Below are 22,759 nucleotides of genomic sequence, written 5' to 3' on the forward strand. Positions count from 1 at the left end.
TGTCACCGTCCTCACAGTAAAGAATTTCTTCCTAATGTCTAACCTGAATCTACCCTCTTCTAGCTTAAAAACATTATCCCTCGTCCTATCACTACCCACTCTGGTAAAAAGTCCCTCCCCAGCTTTCCTGTAGGCCCTTTCAGGTACTGGAAGGCCACTGTAAGGTCTCCCTGGATCCTTCTCTTCTCCTGGCTGAACAGCCCCAACTCTCTCAGCCTTGTCTTCATAGGAGAGGTGCTCTGCCCTCTGATCATGTTCATGGCCCTCCTCTGGACTTGCTTTGAGAGCTCTGTGTCCTTTCTGTGTTGAGGGCTCCAAAACTGAACACAGTACTCCAGGTGGGGCCTCATGAGTGCAGAGCAGAGGGGCAGAATAACCTCCCTTTAACTTCTGGCCATGCTTCTTTTGATGCAGTCCAGGACACAGCTGGCTTTCTGGGCTGCGAGTGCACATTGCCAGCTCATGTTGAGTTTTTCATTAATCAGCACCCCCACATCCTTCTCCTCAAGGCTGTTCTCAATCCATTCTCTTCCCAGTCTGTATCCGTGCAAGGGATTGCCCCAATCCAGGTGCAGGACCTTGTTGAACTTCATAAGATGGCATGGGCCCACCTCTCAAGCCTGTCAAGGTCCCTCTGGATGGCATTCCTTCCGTCCAGTGTGTTAGCCACACCACACACTTTGGTGTCATCAGCACACTTGCTGAGAGTGCACTCAATGCCACTCTCTGTGTCACTCACGAGATGTTAAACAACACTGGTCCCTGAGGAGCACCACTCGTCACTGTTCTCCATAATGGACATTGAGCCATTGACTACTACTCTTTGAGTGAAGTGTGTCTCTTTGTGCAAAATGTCTAAGCTTTCTTTGGGTTGCTGAACATTGAGTGTATACTTCCTTGTGCCATGGTGGAAGTAAAACTCATAACCTTTAAATGTTTGGGTTGGAAGGGACCATGAAGATCATCTGGCTCCAACACCCGTGCATGGGCAAGGACACCTTCCACTAGAGTAGATTGTTCCAAACCCTGTCTAGCCTGGCCTTGGAACAGTTCCAGGGGTGGGGCATCCACAGCATTTCTGGGTAACCTGTTCCAGTGTCTCATCACCTTCACACTAAATAATTTCTTCCTTATATCTTATCTAAATCTGCAGTCTTTAATCTTAAAACCATTACCCGCTGTCCTATCACTATTGTGAAAAGTCCCTCCCCAGCTTTCCTGTAGGCCCGTTCAGGTACTGGAAGGCCACTGTAAGGTCTCCCTGGATCCTTCTCTTCTCCAGGCTGAACAGCCCCAACTCTCTCAGCCTGTCTTCATAGCAGAGGTGCTCCAGAGAAGAATATTCCTTTCTTGCCTCATGTAGCTGTGGCCCAAAAGGCAGGAGGCAACCAGTTCTGCCACATTTTTAACTAGTTATTTGGAAGAATACTAGGGGAAGATTGGCAAAGAAGGTCTTAAGGTTTCCCATGTGTGAGGGCAAATTGGGGCTATTAGGGAAGGTGCCAGAAGGAAAGTCCCAATGCAAATCCCACTTATCTTTTCCTGTACTAGGAAAAGTGTGATACATGAACACTGTCTGCATGTGTAGGTATATGTGAACTTCACTTTCCAGTTGCAAGTTTCACTGGTAGCTTGTGCAGGGATAATTGCTGTTTATTTACCCACATCCTCCAGTTGTTTCAAACTGATGGCTTTTTACATTTTAAATGTTTGGGTTTTTTTATGAATAGTAACTAGAGGTGACTTTTCTAGTCTGTGGTATCTCTTCTTTACCAGTTAAGGGATTTTTTTTTTCCCCCTCATATGGAGTACTCCTGATAAAGCTTCTGAAAACTTTGAATGGTTTGTGAAACTCCTGGTTTTAATATGTTACTGTGAGCTAAGTTGTGCTCACAATGCACTCTATTTTTCATTAAATTCTCTGAAGGTAATATATGTCAAGTAAGAGAATATTTTAAAGTGACTCCTAGAGATGTCTCACAGGAGGCACTTCTAACCTTAGCTTTTATGAAGTTCGGAAATGTTCCTGTGAACATATCAGCTGCTGTTTATAATACCTAGGAAAATAATGTTTACAAAATTTGCTGTTAAGTTTTATGGAAGTAAAGGTTTCTTATTTGTTTCAAATACACTTTTACTGGAAAGCATAGCTAAAGACTCCAGTGCAATTTGTTGCCCATATGTCTCAAGGGGCTGGTATGAAAAAACCCTGATATTCATTATCTACTTGCTATGGTATTTTCAAAAAAAATTTAGTATTTTAGGGGCTTTTTTTCTTCCCCACAGATTTATTTTAAATCACTTTCTTGACAAGTGCCTGATCTTCTGTAAGATAAAATTTTAAATCTGTTTTATTAGACCCTGGGGGGTTTGAGTGGTGTTTGTTTATTTTGGGGAATGCATGCCCAGTGCTGCTTGCACCTCAGTTCTGCATTGAGCAGCCATCCTTGCCCCGTAGAATTTTTTTGCTGTCTTAGAAGGATTTGGTTAATGCATAGTAGTTTGTCTATAAAATACTGCAATACATGTCCTTGTATTTTTGTTGGGAAAAAAATACCTAGTGATTTATTTTTAATTAAAATGTTCAGTGAGGAGGGACATGTTTGAGTTTTTTAAATTTATGGTGGTGATTTTGAGGAGTTTTATTTAAGGCAGGTTTTTTGTTTGTTTGCTTGCTTGGGGTTTTTTTGTGGGTTTTCTGGGTTTTTTGATGTGGCATTCAGTGTGTGATTAGACACTTAAGCAAACATCCCATCCCTGAGGAATGTACACTGCCTCTTAGTGGCCTTAGCAATAGGTTGTCCCTACCTGACTGCACACTTATTATAAAGCTGTGTATTTAATTTGGAAGACAAACCTTAATTTCCCTAGCAAATCTTTTTAGACCAGAGATCTCAAAACTGTGTTTTCCAATTAATGCAATTTGATATGAACCAATACACTGATGCATGTTAATAAATAAGTATAAAAAGCAGGTCCATCCTTGTTGCCTCAGTTTCTGTACTGAGCAGGCTGGAAGTGCTCAGACCCTCCATTAACCCTCCTGCCCCCAAGACCACAGTCTGTTCCTGTGTTAGAAGAACAGAGTGAGCATAAACTTAAGTGGTGAACTTTAAAAGGATAAGGAAATAAAGAATCAAGGTTTTCCAGAAACAAATCAACTTCTGTAGCTACTACTAGGATCATCTGCATTTGAGGAAAAATGAAGTTTGCAACATCAATGAAAGTTCTGCAGAGGAAAAAGCAGCTGAAAATGTTAAGAATGGTATGACTGTGCTCTGAATTCAGTATGTGGCTTCTGTATAAAGACAGTATGAAGTTAGGCTTCAAATGAATTTTTTATTGCATTTTACTTACATTGCCATAGGTCTGCATAAGAACTTAAAAAAACCCAAAATTCACAGTAATTAAAGATGCTCCATATGTTTGTTGCAATGCACAAAGACTTTAGTTGTAGAGAAATTATTTTCACTACTGTAATCCTTTAGAAAACAAGCAACAAAAGTATGGTGTTTTTTTTTATCTTTGGTTTTATTTTTTAGATTTCTAAAACCTTCCTGAATGGTGCATCTCGATTCAGAGTCCAGATGTCGACCTTAAATGCTAAGGAAACCAGCAAGCTCCAGGTAAAATATAACATTATTTTAATTGTATGAAGACTTCCTAAAGCTCACATGGAATGTTTAAAGTACATTTACTATTGTTAAAGTTTGTTCTTCCTTTTATAATGCTGAAATCTACTTCCCTTTTCACACACACGTAGCCAAATGTAATTTCAGACAAGGGAAACAGGCATTACTGCAAACTGAGCTGAGTAAGCATGTTTACTTGGTCTTAATTTGTAACCTTTGTACAAAGGCAGCAAAAGTAATGTACTGCAAAATATTTTTTGAAGTATCCCATTTGAAATCTTAAAACTACTTATACGATGTTTATCCCCTCTTTGCAGTCTCACCTCTCTGCCTTTTTAATGTAACAGATGTGTGTACTTCCAAGGTTATACATGGAGACAGAGAATTCTAAACATGAGCAGTTATTCACAGGAATCCTGCTTAAAACTTGTAATTCTAAGTGCTAGTAATTCTCACTGGGAAGTTACTTCTGAATTTCCCCACTTGGGGGCAAAAAGACTTTTTGTCTTGTGAGGGACATTAACTGAAAATTTCCATTAGCAGTGTTGTATTTGTATTCAGTACACTTGGCACACTGCATCCTGAGAGGATAACTTTTTTCTTTAACTTCTTTCAGGCTTTTACAGGAATATAGAAGCTTCCTGTTCTTTTCATCCTTTTCCCTTAGAATAATAATCAGCATTCACTGAGTATAATAATCAATGTTGATGAAAAAGTTTTGAAATTTTTGCTAAGGAAAGACTTTACTCGTAATTTTGATCTGTCCAACTTAAACCCATTCTGTATTCAGTTTATTCATGTTCATTTTGAGCTGCCCAAGAACAGTTTCCAGCCCAGAAGCCACTTGTCAATGTTGTTTCACAACCAGCTGGAAAATAAGGGGAGAAGTTGTATGGATATCAGTAGGTGTCTTTAGACAAGTCATAAAGTCAGAGACCACAGAATCACAGAATCCTAGGGGTTGGAAGGGACCTCGAAAGATCATCTAGTCCAACCCCCCTGCCAGAGCAGGATCATAACTATAGTCAGCAAAACAGTAGACAAAGATTTCACTTCTAACTCTGTTTCTACCTCTACTGCCAGCATGTGCAAAGGGTCTGCACAGCGAGTGAGCAAGAGGGTATACCCCTCTCTGCTACTGACTGGTGTTCCCGTGTGAGCAGGACAGCGGCTCAACATGGACAACAAAGCATGAGGGCACTTGCTGTTGCTGTCAATCCTGTCAGTGTTCTTTTTTTTTTTTTCCCTTTTTCCTCCTCCATCCATCCTTCCAGCTGGGTTTTACATTTGTAGTATGGAATACTAACAAGTCTTTAAAAAGAAATTAATAAAAAAAAAAAATCTTTGGCACCCCCTTATTTTCTGCCAGTGACAAAACATAATCGTATTCCTGTCAAAGTATAGCTGAACATTTTTCCTTTTTACAGTGGTTGTGTTACAGTTATACTGAGCTGATTGTCACAGTGAGCTTTGTGCCTGTAAAAGCAACAGATGTTTTGGATTTATGAGCTGGTCTCCTCCAAACCCCGTGGAATATCAGTTTTTACTGATTTTTCAATGACCTCTACAATTACTGTAAGAAGGAAGGAAATATTCAGGATATGCAATGATTGGAAACAGAATGTGGTTTTGGCTGCATGACCTGAATACTTCTGTGTGTTCAATACCACTTTTGTATCAGTTGGCCCTTAAAAATTGCACAAAATTGAGGGATAATGAATCCTCCCTCAGAGATCAAAAGTCTGCCATATGTGTAATCACACTCTATGACAAGCTGGCAAGGCTGAAAAATGTTCTCTCTGCCAAGCATAAACTGCGGGTTTTATTTATTATTTAGCTATGTGCAGTATACAAGTCCCATATTGTTGATAACATTTTCCAGCATGAGTCGCTAAATAAGTTATTTGGACTTTGGTCACTTCCACTTCAATATTTAACCCTCCCTGCTTAAATAGGCTTGGAGCTACCTGTCTGAGAAATGAGTAGCACTACCTCACATAATCCTGGTTAGGGTTGCTCTGCAAATTATGCACAAATTATGCACAATTATGTGCAAAAAGATACTTGTTTAAGACACTATCTAGACGTATCTTGTATCTTCCATTGAATCCAGTGGGGAGCTTCACTGCATAAGCCCTTTTGGTTTGTTTGTTTGGGTTTTTTTTCAGTGTTTATAGCTTGTGGTTTGAGTTGCTATTGTTAAAGTAGTTCAGATTTTAAAGTTGGTCCAGTAATGCAGAAAATCAATATTAACGATGATGACGGAGTGACCCATGTGCCGTATGTGCCATTACAGTGCCATGTCGGAGGTCCCAAAATGCTTTTCCTGTCTTCTAGTTAATGATCCATCAGGGTGTAGGTAAATCCTGCATCCTATCTATCAATCCTATGTAAACATTTTGGATGCTGCATGGTGGCTTCTAAAATTATAGGAGGTGTCTGGACTCAGATGACCAGATAGTTTCCTAGTGTCTTCTCCTAAATTATGTTCTTTAAAACCAGAATTTCTTTAGAATCACCGACTGTAAAACAGCAGAATTAAGTTTGCTCAACACTTGATTGTTTTTTTCTTTCTTCCTCCATCAGCTTACCAAATATTAATCAGAAAGTTGTCAGCTTTGTAATAACTACAAGAAGTGGAATAATCTGCCGTTTTACCCAGACTTAATTCTTCACTAAGGCTTTATTCAAATGCACAAGAATTGGGAGAAATAAAGCAGTATGCAGAATACATCCAGAGCTGATAAAAGTAAACAGCTGGGTAAACTTCTCAGTGAGCAGGTGAAAGTGAAGACAGCTACATCCTGTCCTTTTTCTGAGTTGGAAAAGAAGTACTGAGGAGTATTTATACCTGAAATTTCTTTTTTTATGTACAGCTGTAAGATGTAAATTTCCAGTTCTATTCCAAGAGTTCACTTCAGTGTGGTGCATGGATAAAAATAACAAGATATCCTCATGATGTCTGGAATGACTCATGATAGACTGGAATTACTTGTCCTTGTTAAGTGATAACTTATTTCACAAGTATTCTTAGCAGCCACTGGAATTATTAGAGTAAAATCCTTCCTAATGCTGGAAAAGAACTCAGAATTCACAACTTAGGTAATATTGGTAAACTCCTGATTTTTATAATTTGTGGATTGCAATGCTCAAATGAAACAGATACAGAAAATAGAAGTGATTGCTTAACATACAGCACCCAGTATGAATAATTCAATTGGAAAGATGACCTATATTTAAATTGGTGAGTAAGATGATGTTACAGAATCTGAAAAATAGGCTTAATATTTGTACAGAGAGAAGATAATAATGTGCTTTTATACAGAAATGTGGTACTGTGTAGATTGTCAATTTTAATTAGACCATATTTATATAGTGAGTTAAGGGAAGACTGGATATGGTTTTGTTCTATTGAATTGTACTCTAATACATGTTTTTTGCAACTTGGAATTGTTCCACAATAGAAGAGAAATTTGATTCCTTGTACTCAGACTTGAACAACCAAGCTTATTTCACCCAATATGCTGTGTGTACTCTCTACTTATACTCTGTATATCCAAATAAGAAGCTTTTGAAAAGCTGCAAATTTCTGTGATAAAATATATAATTAAAAAAAAAATTTTGGACTTATTTCAGTCCTTAGTATGACTTGTAATGCATTGTTCTTTTTTTTTTCCATATATTGTTGCTGTGGGAATTGGCAGGATCCAGAGATGCAGCATTTACTCACTGACAGTGAAAACTGCAGTGTGTTGCTGAACTCCAGCACTGTTGCAGCCACTGGGGAGGGCAGACATGGGACATCAGCTATCAGCTTCCTTGGAGCCTTGCGAATACCTGTGAGTACATGTGCTATTCATGCCTGTTTCTTTAGAAATTAAGTTTTGCCTTGGAATTCATATTTCCATGAAGTTCTAGGCGGAGTGGTAGAATGTCATTAGCTTTGCATCACAAGCTTTGATTGGCAACTCAGGTGTCTATAGGCTAAAGCTGATTTTGGTATACAAGACAAGGTGGGCTCCTCTCGGAGGTGGAGTGAAAATCAATACTGGAGTACTCTGTTCCCCAGTAAGCAGATGGCATAAGCTCATTGGTTGCATCTTAGAAACTACAAGCATTTAGGCTCCAGTTCCCATATAAACCATTGGGGTTTTTTTCCATCTGATTATGACTAACACTAAAGCAGCCTGTAATGTAAAACATGGTTTTTTATCTGAGTCTTTAATAATATTGATAGATCTTGGGTTGCCCACTCCACTGAATCAGAGGACTGTGAGTGTGGGAACAGTGACTTTCCATTTGTGGACGCTGAAACTGTAAGAGACGAGCTGTGTCAGCTGAGTGTTCACAAGTCCATGGGGCCTGATGGGAATCATCCCAGAGTAATGAAGGAGCTAGCAGATGTTACAGCAAGACCCCTCTGAATCATCTTACCAAGTGTCTTGGGAGGTCCCTGCTGACTGGAAGCTGGCCAACCTTATTCCAGTCTACAGAGGGGGTGTGAGGAAAGGCCCAGGGAACTGCAGGCCTGTTAGTTTAACCTCACTTCTTGGCAAAATTATGGAAAAGATTATACCGAGTACTGTGGAAAGGCATTTAAAGAATAATGCAGTCACCAGGCACAGTCAACATGGTATCAGAAAGGGAAAGTCTTGTTTAGCTAATTTGATCTCCTTCTATGGTAAAGTTGCCAGTCTAGTGGGTGAAGGGAAGGCAGGGGTTGTAGTTTCACTGGATTTTAGTAAGGTTTTTGATACTGTCCCTCACAGCATCCTTCTGGAAAAGTTGTCCAGCTGCAGGATGAGAGAGTTCATGGTGTGCTTGGGTGAAGAACTGGCTGGATGGCAGAGCTCAAAGGGTTGCAGAGAGTGGGGCTACACGGCTGGTGACCAGTCACCAGTAGTGTTCCTCAGGGATCAGTTGTAGAGCCAGTTCTGTTCCATATATTTATCAATGACCTGGGTAAAGGAGCTGAATGCACCATTAGCATAGTACTGTGTGCCATTCTGTGTCCCACCATTTAGGAAGGATGTCAAGATCTCTGCATCTGGAGAAGGGTAACAAAGCTGGTGAAAAGTTTGGAAGGAATGTCCTCTGAGGAGCGGCTGAGGACTTTGGGTTTGTCTAGGTTGGAGAAAAGGAAGCCGAGGGGTGACCTCGTTGCTTTCTACAGCTTCCTGAAGAGGATTAGTGGAGAGGGAGGTGCTGAACTCTTTGCCTTGGTATCTATCCAGTGATAGGACATGTGGAAACGGTTCTGAGTTGTACCAGGGGAGCTTTATACTGGACGTTAGGAAGCATTTCTTTACTGAGATGGTCAAACTCTGGAACAAGCTCCCTCTAGAGGTGGTTGATGCCCCAAGTCTGTCAGCATTTGAGGCATTTGGACAGCGCCCCTAATAACACGCTTTAAGTTTTGGTCAAGCAGTTGGACTAGATGATCATTATATATCCTTTTCAACTGGAATTGGCTGTTCTATTCTGAAGTCTGTTTTAAAAGTTTACTGGTCTTAGTTAATGACACGTGGATATTAAGGGTGGAATAGCAGGTTGAGTCTCTAAGCACTTCTCTGTGTCAGAACTTCCCTCCATGGCTTCCATTTTACACTGCTCAAAGCTGGCTTTAAAAGCTTTAATTTTAAAATGTCTTGTATGGCTTGCATTGAGAAGTTTCAGACAGCCCAAATGCTTGGACTACTGGTGAAAGGAAAGGAAGTTTCCTTTAAATGAGGAACTATGATCCTTGATTGTCCTCTCAGCTTGACGCCTAGTAGCTTTGGTGGGTTGTTCAAAGTAGAATTAGATGCAAATTGATTTGGACCAGGTGTAAAGATAAGGAGAGGAAATCCCCAGCACCCAACCACTGTGTTCCTTCATCTTCTCATCCTGTTCAGTCTCATCTTCTGCCTCAACTGTTTCCCATGGCAAAGTGGAAGTAATGGGTAGAAAAATTGCTGCTGCTGCCACCTGGAATCGCTGTTGCTCTCTGGCTTTTTTCCTGACTGTTGTTGTAAAGGGTCACAATTCTATGTGAAATAGAGCCAGGTGTGTATGTATGTTGTCCATGCAGATAACTGCAGTACTCTGTACCAGGGATTTCAGAAATCTGGTTTCAAACAAAATTATATCAGATGGTGATGGCAATGAAGATAGGTTAATTTGGCAGTATAGTTGCAGCTCTATTCAGTAAGTGTAATTCTCATTTATTTTTATTTTCCTCTGGCAGGAAAGAGGATGGAACAAATTAGTATTTTGTATAGTCATTATGCCCTGTGTGTAATGTGCTTTTACCACATACTGATTTGAACTGTGTATTACTGGTTAACTGGCTTTTTGTAAAGAGTTAAATAATAATTGTAGACCCATGTGAAGGAAAGATTTAAAGGACATACACCAATATTTTGGGAATACACTCCAAACCTGCTGTCATGCTGTATAAAAAAATTTTGCATGAAGAAAATAAGTGATGCAGGTGTCCCAAACAGTGTCAGATCCTTCCAGTTTATTTTAGTGTTCTCTCTTTTGTCAATTCAGTACAATTCAAGAGTAGAGAAAGCATATGAGTAAAATACCACAGTCTGCTCTGATTGTAAGCTTTGTGCTCTCGGGGGAAGAGTGCATCTTGGAAATTTCTGAGAGAAAAATAAAAGCCTAAATGCTTCTTAGAAACAATTTTCATAATGGTGTTTGAAAGCAAATAGCAGTCTCTTTCAATATACTAATTTCCTATTTTCTTTATTCTCTCAGGGAGTCATAGAGTTCTCCCTTTGTCTTCTGTTTGCAAAGCTGGTGAGCTATACTTTCCTCTTCTGGCTTCCCCTCTATATCACAAATGTGGGTAAGTACAACAGTAAGCAAACACAGAATTATGACTACAAAGTGTCTGGAAATAAGATCTTGAAAGAAATAAGAAACATTACTACTTCTGAAGTAGTCTATCTTTGCTACAGTGGCAGGAAAATTATAAGTTGCAACTGACATATTTCTCAGTTTTATTAATTCAGTATTTGAAAAGGCATTTTCAAAACAAATGAACAAAAAATGAATATGGCATATCCTCAGTAATTTTGAGTTTAAATGTTGTCTTTGGCTCTTGCGAATCAATCAAAAAGGTTTGCTTTCTAAAATTGTTTTTACATTATAGAAATACCTTATTAAAATATATACAAATAAAAACGTCTAAAAAAAGCTTCTTTATCTATTCAGTACTGCTTTTTTTGTTTTGGGCTGTAGAGTGCAGAGAATGGAGTTCTCCCTAGCCAGAGAAACTGATGTCTTTGTGAGCCATGATGTGACCTTTAAACCCCCAGCTAATAAAAAAGCTGGGCGGGACAAGTATGGCAGTAACAACCAGCAGAGAGAGGCAGGTTGAACACTGTATAAAAACACAGAGATGCAAATCCTATAGTTAAAGGCTGTTTGTTGTGTGTGGGCTCCAGGTAACCAGTGCTCCTGCAGGACTGAGTACCTTGCAATCAGTGAGTTTTTGATAGAAAGGTTAAAGCTATTTAGCACAGTGCTGCTACGGTTGAGGTTGTTGTAGGGCCACTGACACGGTATTTCAGAGATTTTTTTTTTTTTTTTATTAAATAAAAAAGGAGTTTAGAAATTCAGCTTGTTTTGAAACTTCACCGTTAGCGTGATAGGACTGGGTTGCCCAACCTTCTCGTGTACGTCTGAAAATCTCACCCCATCATTTATCGGTAACTACGTGTGAGTTTGTGCAAAATGGTCTTCACTGCCTCTGGCAAACAGTGCAGTTATGGAAATGGCTGCCTCTTCCCTTCATAGTCCCCATAAACTGCACAGTACATGTTGTGCCAAGTATGGTTGCTAGTCTTAATTTAATGTACAAGATGCCTTTTCCCCCTCGCATGACAAGACTGTGTTGAGATTTCTGCATTGTGTAGTCTGGAAATGAGACAAATATTTTTCTTTTCTCACTAGAACATCTTGATGCCAAAAGAGCTGGGGACCTTTCTACACTGTTTGATGTGGGTGGAATCTTTGGTAAGTTTTATATATTAATGTTTCATACTTGGTCAGACCAGTTTAGGAAAAGTTGTGGTATGCACAGCTTATGTATTAGTCCTTATCCCTTATGTCCACTGAAGAAAAGTGGCAGTAAAGGTACTAAGTTGAGAGTTAGGCTGGCTGTTGAAAACACAGCAAAGTATCTTCAAATTGAACAACTCTCAGAGCCAATAGTCTCCAGTACAGATTTTAAGAACCCAATACTATGGAATTTTTTAGCTTCACCAGCTCTGGCTTGTGTGTCTTGGTCACGCCACCTGTCAAAATACCTTCCTGCTCTTAACATAACGACACTATCTCAGCTTGTACAGTTTTGTATTTTTTGTGGGCACAGAGGTGAGTGGCCACAGGTGTTTTGGTTTATTTTCTTGATGCCTCGTATAAGTGTATGTGATAAACTTCAGAGTTTGTAATAATACTAAGGATGAGAATATTCCTTTGTAGTTTGTGAGGTGACCTCTGAATAGTTAATTTTTTATGCCATTGCAGACAGTATAGCTCACAATAAAACAAGCATCATCATCTTGATTCCAACCTGACTTGTGTGACCTCCACTTTCCCTAGTTCCGTTATGGGCTCTTTATCAGTCGGTTGGAAAATGATACTCATGCTGGAGAAGTTTCACTGGATTAAGAGCTCTGTAAACCCTGATAGTTCAAAATGCAAGTGTCAAGGTGTGGTGCAGTTACTGCTCCAGTCTTGTGCTGGATGTGACTTCTGCCATTTCGTATTTCATCCCAGATAGCTGGAAGCCAGAGTTAGTTGTACCTAAGAGATGGGAGTGACTTCTTTCAGCAGCATCCTTTTCCACTGTGAATACAATCTTACCAAGGTGCCATGTGCTGCTTGGACCTTTGGCATTTGTATTTCAATTCAAGCAGGATATGAGCACTTTGGAGATGGGCAGCTGGGAAGGTAGAGGCAGGCCCAGCAATATTTATGAATATGGAGAATCCAGAAATCTTCCTTTCCTTCTCCCTTTGCATCATTTTGGCAGCTCTTTCCCTCAGGCCTTCCAGTCCCCTCCTGCCACACGCTCTGATTAATACCTCTGTATACAACCCTTGGCAAATACAAAAAGTAGGGAACAGTAAAGAGCCTGGAGTAGCTGCCTGAAGAGAAAACCAAATATTTCATTTGCCCCAAGATCTAGCATAGCTCATTTCCCCTGGTTGCAGTGCCAAATGGATAGAGGGCTCAGGAGCCAATGTTAGAGTTAGGAGTTGAGATCAGGGAGTAGTGGGCATGGCTGGATTCCAGGGTTCCAGCAGTGGAGCCACGTGGCACCTGGTGAAAAGACTTTTTGCATTCAAAAGCAGCAGAACAACGATTTCTAAATACTTCTTCCATATTTGTCCTGCCTTGTCATCTCGGATATTTGGTTGGCATAAAAAATGAGGAGGAACAACTGTCTGCTCCTATTATCTTCTGAGTCAAAACTGGTTGGGTTAATAAGGATATTGCGAAGTGCAAATTACGTTGTCTCATGCTCTGTGCTGCTGTGTGTAAGCAAACATTAAAAGTCCTATCCTATTGTTTTAATCTGGGTCAGGTTTCATCAAGTATGACTAATGTCTTTTGTGTAAAATGTGCACAGACTGTTTTCCTCACACACCTGTCTCTCCTTTCAGGTGGAATTTTGGCAGGCCTGATTTCTGACAGACTGGAGAAGAGGGCATCAACCTGTGGAATGATGTTACTCCTTGCAGCACCCACAGTAAGAGTTTGCCACTCTCTTAACAGCTGCAGCTCAGATTTTGACAGCATTCCTTGTGAAGTTCTGCACACAGCATCTTCCAACATGGATATAAAGAACTTGGGCCAGGCTAAAAGCTGGCATAAAAAGTTGAGCATGTAAGCGAGTACAGACATTTGGGCAGCCTTTACTAAACAAGCAAACAAGTCTAGTGCATCGCTTGTTACAGGACTGTGTAAATTTTATCACTGTTTGGTGTCTGTTCTGGCCAGAATCTTAGCTGCTCAAAGGCTAAAATTTCTGTGCCGTAACTGTTAGTAAACTGGCAGTTGGACATATGAGGTGCATTTTTCTTTAGGTTTGTATTCTTTTGTGAACAGTATTCTGTGCTATGTTTAAGCTTGCAACTGGAGAACTTAAAACTGGGTGGTCTCATAACACAGCCCTTTCTTCTGAAAAAGAGTATATATATTGAGCAATAGGAGCTTACCCCTTATTTTCCTCCTCTGTTCAATCAACAAACCAACTTGCTGTGGTCTAAAAGTGTTTTGTAAAACCTATAATGCTAGAACTAGCTTTCATATAATTCCAGCTAAGATATTTTTAGTTATTGGGGCCGCGGGGGAAATGGGGAACCTAAGATTAGTACGTATGTTGGTATTCAACATGTTTGGTTTTTTTTCTTCACAGTTGTACATGTTCTCTGCAATCAGTAAAATGGGCCTTGAGGCTACTGTAGGTGAGTATTTTTAAGTTAACTTCTGCCTGGCTTTATGTGAAATTTGAAAATTCTCATAATGGAGTAGGCATTGCAGGGAGATAGAAATATCTTTTGCTTTTCCTCCTTCCCCAATTCTGTAATGCTTCCACCAAAGAAAAGTTAAACTGTTTGAGAACCACAGGATTGATGTCTTCTGTTGCTATGGTTAACAGTCATTCAAGTAACTGGTGTTTTCCAATTTTGTTCCACTTGAAACAGTGATGCTGCTTATCAGTGGTGCCCTGGTGAATGGCCCTTACGCGCTGATCACCACTGCTGTCTCTGCTGACTTGGTGAGTTTGGCTTCCCCTCTGCTTCCAGCTTTGGCCTCCAGAGAGAGCTCTTTGACTTCTGCAGGCTTCGCAGTGAAGAGGCTGCATTGTCCCAAAACAAAAGGATAAGGACCTGAATAGGCAGCATTGAACTTGGCCATCAAGGTAGTTTTAGAGTCGGTATATTAGTATGATTGAGTGTCATGCTTGTGAGAGGCTTCTGAATTTTTCTTTTCTACTAACAAGACAGACCAAATCTTGTAGGTGACACCCTGGAGTGAATTTGAAGGTTGCATTCAAGGCCAAGCCTCTGTACAGGTGCCTTCTCCCTTTTATACTTTGCATCTTTAAATTAGGGGAGGAGCTGTATCTGAGTGAGAGATGAGCTGGAGACTTTAATTCCCATCAGCACGGAAAGCTGTATCTGCCACTTACCTTTACTTTAGCCCATGCTACCCTCTGCCCTTGTACATTTACTCTGGTTGCCAGCAGTTCCAGCTGGATGAGGTCAGTCAGTCACAAGTGCCATGTGAAAACATTGACCCTGGTGCCTTTCATTCAGGCTTTGGAAGGCTGCTTTCAAAGGTCCTCATTCTTTAAAGCACTGAGCAAGAGGCAAAATCCTCTAACAACAAATGCTCTAAATATAGGGAACAGTGTAGTACAGAAATCTTCTAATGTCCTCTGGAGCCCTATCCTTGGTCTGAAGGTCTTGGCAAGACAAATGCAGCTACCGTGCATTGCCAATTTTATCCTTAGCCTCACTGAAGGGGCTGCTAGCTAGGAAGTGGGACCTGACATTGCACAACAATCTGACATGAACAAATGTAAATTGCTCATTACTTGATTGGATTCTCTTCAGTGTGCTGGAGATAAAGGACTGTCTCTCATTAGCAGTTCTCTAAACTATTCACTTTTCCTCACTCCTTTTATCAGTTGTTTTGTTCCGAAGATCTGGCTTCTGAAATTGGGACTGAACAGCTTATTTTCAATTGAGAATTCTCTGAATTAGCATTTCAGTTTATATCCATAATTCTAGTTCTCCAGTATTCCTGTCACAGCAGTGATTTTTTTTTTTTTTTTTTTTTTTTTAATTATTTCCATAGAGATTTGCTGTATTAGCAGAGGAAGAGACGGCTGTGGAAACAGCCTTGCAGCATAATGCAAAGCTGAAGTGCCTTGTTGCTTGAATCCACAGTGTGCAGAACAGGAAGCTTCTTGGCTCTTGTGGTTAAATAACATGATTTAATAGAGGAGAATGCTATAGGCAACAGATTGCTAGGATAGAAAACTTCTTTAAGTAGTGATAAAAGGGTTTAAGATAGGATATTTAGGGCAACTTCACAACGTACATCTAATGTGGAGGGGTATGAGCTAAATTGCCACTGTAAGGACTTTTTCCGAGTTCACCTCAGAGTGGTTATAAGCAGTTTTTGTCACTTCAGGGTACCCATAAAAGCCTGAAAGGGAACGCAAGAGCCTTGTCCACAGTGACAGCGATCATTGACGGAACAGGATCTGTAGGTAAGCCAGAGCTGTAAGGTAGCCTCCCTTAGCTGTGGTACATTAAGACAATGGATCTGTGAGGAACTATACTGTCTTGTTCACATTTTGCCAGGACTTGGTACAGCTTTGGAAATGAGGAGCAGAGCAATCTTAGCTGTAAACCTCTGTAGTGGTTCCACACTTGAGGGAAGGAGGGAGGAAGAGGGTGGTAGGCTGGTACTGGGCACAGACAGGATGCCATTGGGCTGTGTCTGAGATCAGGGATATAAATTAATCAAGCCCCTCAGACTAGCATGTGGAAGGGAGAAATGAGTAGGATTCAGCTTAATACTGGATGGGTATTTTGTTGAGCCACAGGATGGCATTTCTGAAAGTCTCCCAGCTTCCCTCTGTTAGGTTTCCCGTTGACTTGTAGCAGTCCCAGTATTGTTATGCTCTTTCTGGGACCTTTTAATACATAAGGTGATACTGAGTTCACTAGTTGGAGAAATTTATATTCTAACTCGGAATAACTGTCTTTCAGCATAGGAAACTTTGCACTGCATCGTTCTGACAATATCGATATTATATTTTAGGTGCAGCTTTGGGGCCTCTCCTGGCTGGTCTTATTTCCCCATCTGGTTGGAACAACGTGTTTTACATGCTCATGGTGGCAGATGCGTGTGCCTTGCTAGTAAGTCTAAAAATACTGTTTAGTTGCTGTATGTGTCCTTTGTGTTAAACTATCTTACAATGCAAATTTTCCTTTTGCAGTTTCAATACTCCATCTTACAAGAAGCTTCCAGTTGTGTAGGAGATTTTCAATTAAAGACCAGAGATGCTAATATGAAAATCTCACCTAATTTTAGTCAAAAGTGCAGATTAGTTCTGATGCACTTCAATTTCTGAGCAAATACACGTTTGTTAATTGCTGGCTGAGAAGATTGCAGTGGGCATAATGGTATCAGCCTTCCTAAAGAGACCTAGAAGGTGCCTCAGATTCCACTCATGGAAGAATTACTTCTGTTTTCTTTAAAGCTGGTTTAGCAGAACAGCAGCAAATGCTTTGCTGCATTGCTGTGTCGCCAAAATCACCACCATAATGAAGCTGTTGGAAGTTAATACATCACATTCTCCAGAGGTCCTAAGACTGCTGTAGTAGGTTAGATGAAAACTGACATAGTAACTGCTGACAGTAACTGGGAACAGGTGTTTAGGGAAACGAGTGCGACACACTTGGTGGCTTGGTCCAGAGAACCATTTTCCTTTTTTCTGCTGTTTGAGGTCCTGTATGATGGATTGGAAGATCTGAAAATGTTTGGTTTTTTTTTCTTTTTCTTCTGATTTGCCCAGCTTTGCTTTTAAACACCAAGCAGAACATGAGGTGAGGCAAGGCAAGTCTTGCTGTGCCTTTGAATCTGATTTGCCACGCCAACCTGTAGGTTAGCCTGTACGTTGTGTTTTCACGTTTGCCTCGTGTTTCCCTGGCAGGCATCTGTACCGGCTTTGTTGTCTAGCAGTGCAGAATGCTGCTGTGGCTACCTCAGAAATGTCCCGAAGCATCACCTGCTAATCCTCTTCTTTTGAAGTCCTGGGTCGAACTTTCATGAAAGGGCAGGGTGACTGTGAAACTCTTCAGAACTATTCCTTCCTCTGTACTGGCTGCGCCCAGACAAAACCCACTGCCTGCACTGTGTTGCACCGAGGTCTGTGCTCCTGCTGAGGAGCTGATGCTGAGTGTGTCAGGTCACTCTTTCCTGACACAAGAGAAGCAGAAGGTCTTTCTTTGAGTTATGATTGAGGCTATTCTAAGTTCAAGTTAAACCCAAAATTTTGAAGTATTTTTTTCCACATTTAGACTGTGAAATCTCTTGAAATTAAGTAAGTTAATAGTTGAAGTATGTTCCTGTTGGTAATCGGCGGCTCTATAAATCCTGATTTGTGCTGTTTTCAATATTAAGTATTCCATGCTGCAGAGTGACATTAACGAGATTGTTGTAATTTTTCCAAGTAGGCTTAAACCTCTGATTTTTTTTTCTTTTATAGTTACTTACTAAAAGCAAATGAAAAAAATCCCACATTTCTTTGCAACATCAGTTAAAATACCTTTGTAAAGCTCTGTTTTTGAGAGGATTGACTCTATGCTGTTGTAGTAAATTCTGGTTTTTGCAATTCTTTTTCTGCTTTTCCTGTTCATTGCAGTACAGCATATAGATGCTTGTGTTGAACTGTTAATTTCTTAAAAAATATCTGCAGGGGCTTTAGCCTCTTACTTAGTATTCTGTTCTGTCATGCTTGGCCTCTGAAACATCAGGTTTAACTTAAAACACCAGTACTTCTAGCAGTGAAGAAACTTCCATCTATAACACTGAAACTCTGAGGATAAGGAAACTTAACAGTGAGGAACCTGGGAGATTCTAATTCTGTCTTTAATGTATGGGAGAGTAATACAATTTTTTTTGTGAAGTCATTGTCATGGGTCCTGTCTTAGTACACTGTTCAAAGTGCACTTGAAAGTCCTCGTCCTGCACACACAAGTGAACATGACTGACTTCACTTATCTTGACTAATTGTGTGATTAAAGCTTTTCACACACAGAGCTGGTTTTTCAGAGTAGCAGCTGAACTACTTCAACACTACAGAACATCTATCTGCCATGTTTTCTTGAAGTCTTGGGTTCCCTCTGCTGGTTTCTTTACATGTCTGTTACACATAGTAACTTCGGAAAGCTATTCTGGTTTTTACAAAGAAATTAATCTCTCAGTTGCAAAAAGGAAGTTATTTTCTTTGTGAAAGCTTCTCTTCTAAACATGGACTGAATATCACTAGGTCTTTTGTTTTTTTCTTTTACAGAGTTCAGCATTGCACAGTAATGTTTCAGATTATGATCTCTTAGAATAAATGTACATCTTATCCTGAAACTTATCTGTGTATCTGTATAGATATTAACACAGTTACTGTGACTGTTTTTACAGTTCTTACTCCGTCTTATTGAGAAGGAGCTTCGGTGTTACACAGATCATACCCTGTAAGTGTTTTATGCCTTGTTGCTTTTTAATAACAGTTTAAAAACATGTTACTAGGTGATTGCCCCATAATGTAGACTGAATACACTAAGGCTTCTGAATGCCCATTTCTGTTTTAATTTTGCTTCAAAAGGGTGATTTTTATGTTTTTCAAATTATGAAGGTTTTTGTTTCATACAATCATTAAGGTTGGAAGGGACCTTAAAGATCATCGAGTTCCAACCCCCCTGCCATGAGCAGGGAACCCTACCACTAGATCAGGTTGCACAAGACCTCATCAAGCCTGGCCTTAAAAGCCTCCAGGGATGGGGCATCAACAGCCTCCCTGGGCAACCCATTCCAGTTCCTCACCACCCTTATAGTGAAGAAAAGTTTAGAACATCTTATTTTGAAAAGCGTCTGAGGGCAAATTTCTCTATCACAGTCCCTCAGTTATTGTTTGGTTTTTTCCCCAAATATGTAATCTTCCTGGTTTTCATTATGGAGCCTGTAGCGACAGCAAGAAGCTACTCAGTTGTTTGCTCTGTGTTTTTTAATAGCTTCAAACATAACGTGTTCCAAAAAGTCTCCTTAAAGGAAAAGGTGACTCTGAATTTACAGTGTTTCAAATTGAGGCAGGGGCAGTGGGGTGAAATCCGCTGAATCAATGGGGTTAATACTTGCCTAAGCAAAAACTAAGCTGGGCCTCTTGGCTGTAGTTTTGTAGAACTAAAATGGACAGAAAATAGAAAAACGTGTGGCAAGGAATGGATCCTGCATTCTGAAGTTAGTGGCTATTATACCTCCCACCTCAGCTTTTCCTGCCTGATTGCTGTTCTTTCCCAGGTTCAAAGAACACTGAGCAAAGACCAGATTTGGAAAAAGGACTGCCAGTGATACAGTTCTTCCCTGAAAAAAAGACCTTCATGGAATACATTGTTCTGTATTTAAGAGATTCTGTTTGGTGAAGAACTTTGCATGTGTACTGGAAGCAGTGTGAGAAATGCAACTGGTAAATCCCTGAAGCTCTTATTTTTGCACATGAATAAGTACCTCAGGATGGCAACTACTCATCAGATGAAGAGACAGAAACATTGGGAAGGTTTAGTGGCGCACCTCAATTGAGCCAAAGAGAAATACCAAGTGCCTTTTTATTTCTTTTGATAGGATGTTTTTAATTTAAATGCCAAACTGTGTATTTTACAAAACAAGTCAAAACTAGAGCAGAAGGAAGTTGAAATTGTAGCAGTCTAGCAGTGAAATGTCCCAGTGTCAGTGAGCAAAGTATGTATCCCTTATGTTATCTTACGCACACCGAGGGCATCGCTTTATAGAGGACAATATCAGCTGTGTTTTATGATGCACTACTATTAATATTTTGAAGCTGCTCAGACAATAATAACCTCACCATATTATTAGTTTTTAACTACAGTACTACTTCTAATCCCAAGGACAACATCCAGCCTTTCGGTAGGTAATGAAATGGAATTTACGGTTGCATTGTACCACGGTTAGCAGTTTTCACAGGCTGTCTGGAAAGATGTTAGTCATCAATAAGGATTGTGCAAAAAGGAATCTGAAGTAGCACAAAATAGATGATGAGTCAGAATTTCCAGTGGAGGGCTCTAAGGATTTTTCAGGGCATTATAAACTGACTGTGCAAACATCACCTAGTTGTTCTGCTGCTACTCTAGGCTGGGTTGACATGAGAGGTTTTCCCTTTGGGGTGGCAGAGAACTGTGAGCTGTCACACCTTCAGCACTACAGGATTGAGCAGATGAGCTGCTTTAGTGATCACTGCCACAGTGATCTCTGTTGGATGCTTCCTGATTTCAGTGCTGGTGTGTGCACATGAAAGTCATCATTAGATTAGGGCCTTAATATCCAGGAATCTTTCAAATGGCTGATTTCAAAATATGTTTATATCAGAAAAGAAAAATTACCTAGGTGGTAGGTTGTAAGAGGATATTTTAGTAACTAGTGTTACTCAGCAAATAGGTGGTTTATTGTCTTTAGAACATATCATTTCTTTGTACATCTTGTTTGCAAATCAAATGTTTTTGTGTTGTTTTTTTTAAAATGTACAAAGTAAAGAGGATTTTTTTGTATGAGGTGTTTATACTTAGAACATCTAGAAGGCTAGATAATTTAAAACGTGTATTAACTGTATTTATTAAAGCTTTTGTTCTGAACTATGCTCTAAGTTTTGTGAAACAATGCAGTAGTCTTTACACTTGATGAAGAAAATGACACACTAAAATAGTCCTGCAAAACACGGATAAATGTCTCATTGGCTGCTGGTGGTGTGTTCTGTGTGCTGGCACAACTCTTAATTTCCAGAGCTGTTTTGTAATTGCTCAGCCTTTGATCGTTATTTCACTGGTTTGATTCAGCACATGCTTTATGCTTGACATGAACAGTACAAGAATGTCTTTATTTTTAACTGTTTTGCTGAACAAAGATACAGGGAAGGCCTCAGTCCCACACAGACTTAAGGAAGGTACCAAAGTCCTTGCAAATGACTGGGTAGGACCTGAACCTGCAGTTACCCCGAGGAATGGTTAACTTCACACATTTTGAGTAAACCTGTTGAGACCAGCGGGGATACTCAACATGTGCTTTTGTGAATCGGTGCTGCGTTTGGGCTTCAGGCTGTAGTTAAATGTGACAGAATTTTGCAGCAGTGTTACTTGAAAGGGCTCCCATCCCAGTGGCGTGGCGCACACTGCCCCTCACTCAGCCAGGCTGACTCTCTGGAGGACTGTTAGCTGGACCAAGGGACTGATCTAGCTTTTGATGGGGGGATAGTAGCATTGCAACCCCAAAACAGCTGTACTGGCACAACTTCACTGGTTGTGTGAGGAGGGAGGAATGTAGGACTTGTTTAGCTGAAGATGTTGATCCCTTCCCCACAAAAAGGTATGTAGAGCTGCATATTAGTTTATCAAAACAATGAAAACTCTTAAGCTCTGCTGTGCTCAAATTTTGAGAGGCAGTTCCTTATGGGCTGAAGTCTTAGGTTAAAACGCTTTCAGTTGTATTTAACAGTTACAGGTTGTAAAGATATTTGTGTTTTGAATTTTGTTTTACTTGTTGGGGCTGCTGCTGTTATTTATTTATTTATTTGAGTAGCTTTTGTACTGCATTGACTCGGGTATGGGGTGATGACACTGTTGGAGGTGTCAGGCCTGAGTCCTTCCTTCCATCAGTTGCAGGAGAGAGTTAGGACTCAGGGTGTGCAGATGTCTCCATCCAAGCTGATGTGCAGCATTTCGGTTCTTCCCAGCTACAAATTAGTTGGACAGAAGGAAACAGGATTTGCTTTTCTTTAGTAACAACCCTAAAGGTCCTCTGAGTTGTGAATAAACTGTGTTTTGTTAGCATTGAGTGTCAATATTAATTAGTCTGGAAATGAGCCAGACTGATGACATTTTTTATGTAGAAATGTGAGTGACCAGTAGGTAGAGCCAAATTTAAATATAACTGGAGAGTTGTTTTTTTTTTAAATGCGGGTTATTGTGAATTTTACTCATTTACTGTCCTGTGTTGAATAAAAATACATTCTTCTTTAAAATGAGAAACAATGGTTTATTCATCTTTTTATATCTCCATAAAGAAATGCTCCATTTATTGGTTGGCAGGATAGGCGTCCCTGCTGGGGCGGTGCTCCTGTCTCTGGTGAGGGTAGTGAAAATTATTCGTTAGGAGAATAAATTAAAACCTTTTGTTTTGAAAACTCTGCTCTTTGCAACTTAAACATGTAATTTTTTTTTTATTTTGTGGGATTGTGGGTTGTACATCATCAGTATTTCTCACCAGCTGCATCAGCTGGGTATATTCTGCCTCTTTATTTCAGTCTAGTAGGAAAGGAGGTC

General features: G+C 40.1%; 1 protein-coding gene across 10 annotated transcripts in view; it reads left to right on the forward strand.

Annotated features, from left to right (window-relative positions):
• SLC37A1 (solute carrier family 37 member 1) overlaps positions 1–22,468 on the forward strand; it is a 38,248-nt gene extending 15,780 nt beyond the window's left edge. For 9 of the 10 annotated variants that reach the window (XM_051618811.1, XM_051618845.1, XM_051618885.1 and 6 more), the window contains exons 10-19: positions 3,543–3,626; positions 7,337–7,471; positions 10,380–10,470; positions 11,580–11,642; positions 13,298–13,383; positions 14,053–14,101; positions 14,342–14,415; positions 16,476–16,573; positions 18,855–18,907; positions 19,731–22,468. In XM_051618811.1, the coding sequence (XP_051474771.1) occupies positions 3,543–3,626; positions 7,337–7,471; positions 10,380–10,470; positions 11,580–11,642; positions 13,298–13,383; positions 14,053–14,101; positions 14,342–14,415; positions 16,476–16,573; positions 18,855–18,907; positions 19,731–19,852 (855 nt within the window). In that variant the 3' untranslated portion in view covers positions 19,853–22,468. Of the gene's footprint in view, positions 1–3,542; positions 3,627–7,336; positions 7,472–10,379; positions 10,471–11,579; positions 11,643–13,297; positions 13,384–14,052; positions 14,102–14,341; positions 14,416–15,839; positions 15,919–16,475; positions 16,574–18,854; positions 18,908–19,730 lie in introns of all 10 variants that reach the window. The other variant, XM_051618895.1, reaches the window with a different exon arrangement.
• The last annotated feature ends 291 nt before the right edge of the window (positions 22,469–22,759 follow it).

This window comes from Apus apus, chromosome 1 (assembly GCF_020740795.1).
Source record: "Apus apus isolate bApuApu2 chromosome 1, bApuApu2.pri.cur, whole genome shotgun sequence".
Taxonomy (NCBI): domain Eukaryota; kingdom Metazoa; phylum Chordata; class Aves; order Apodiformes; family Apodidae; genus Apus; species Apus apus.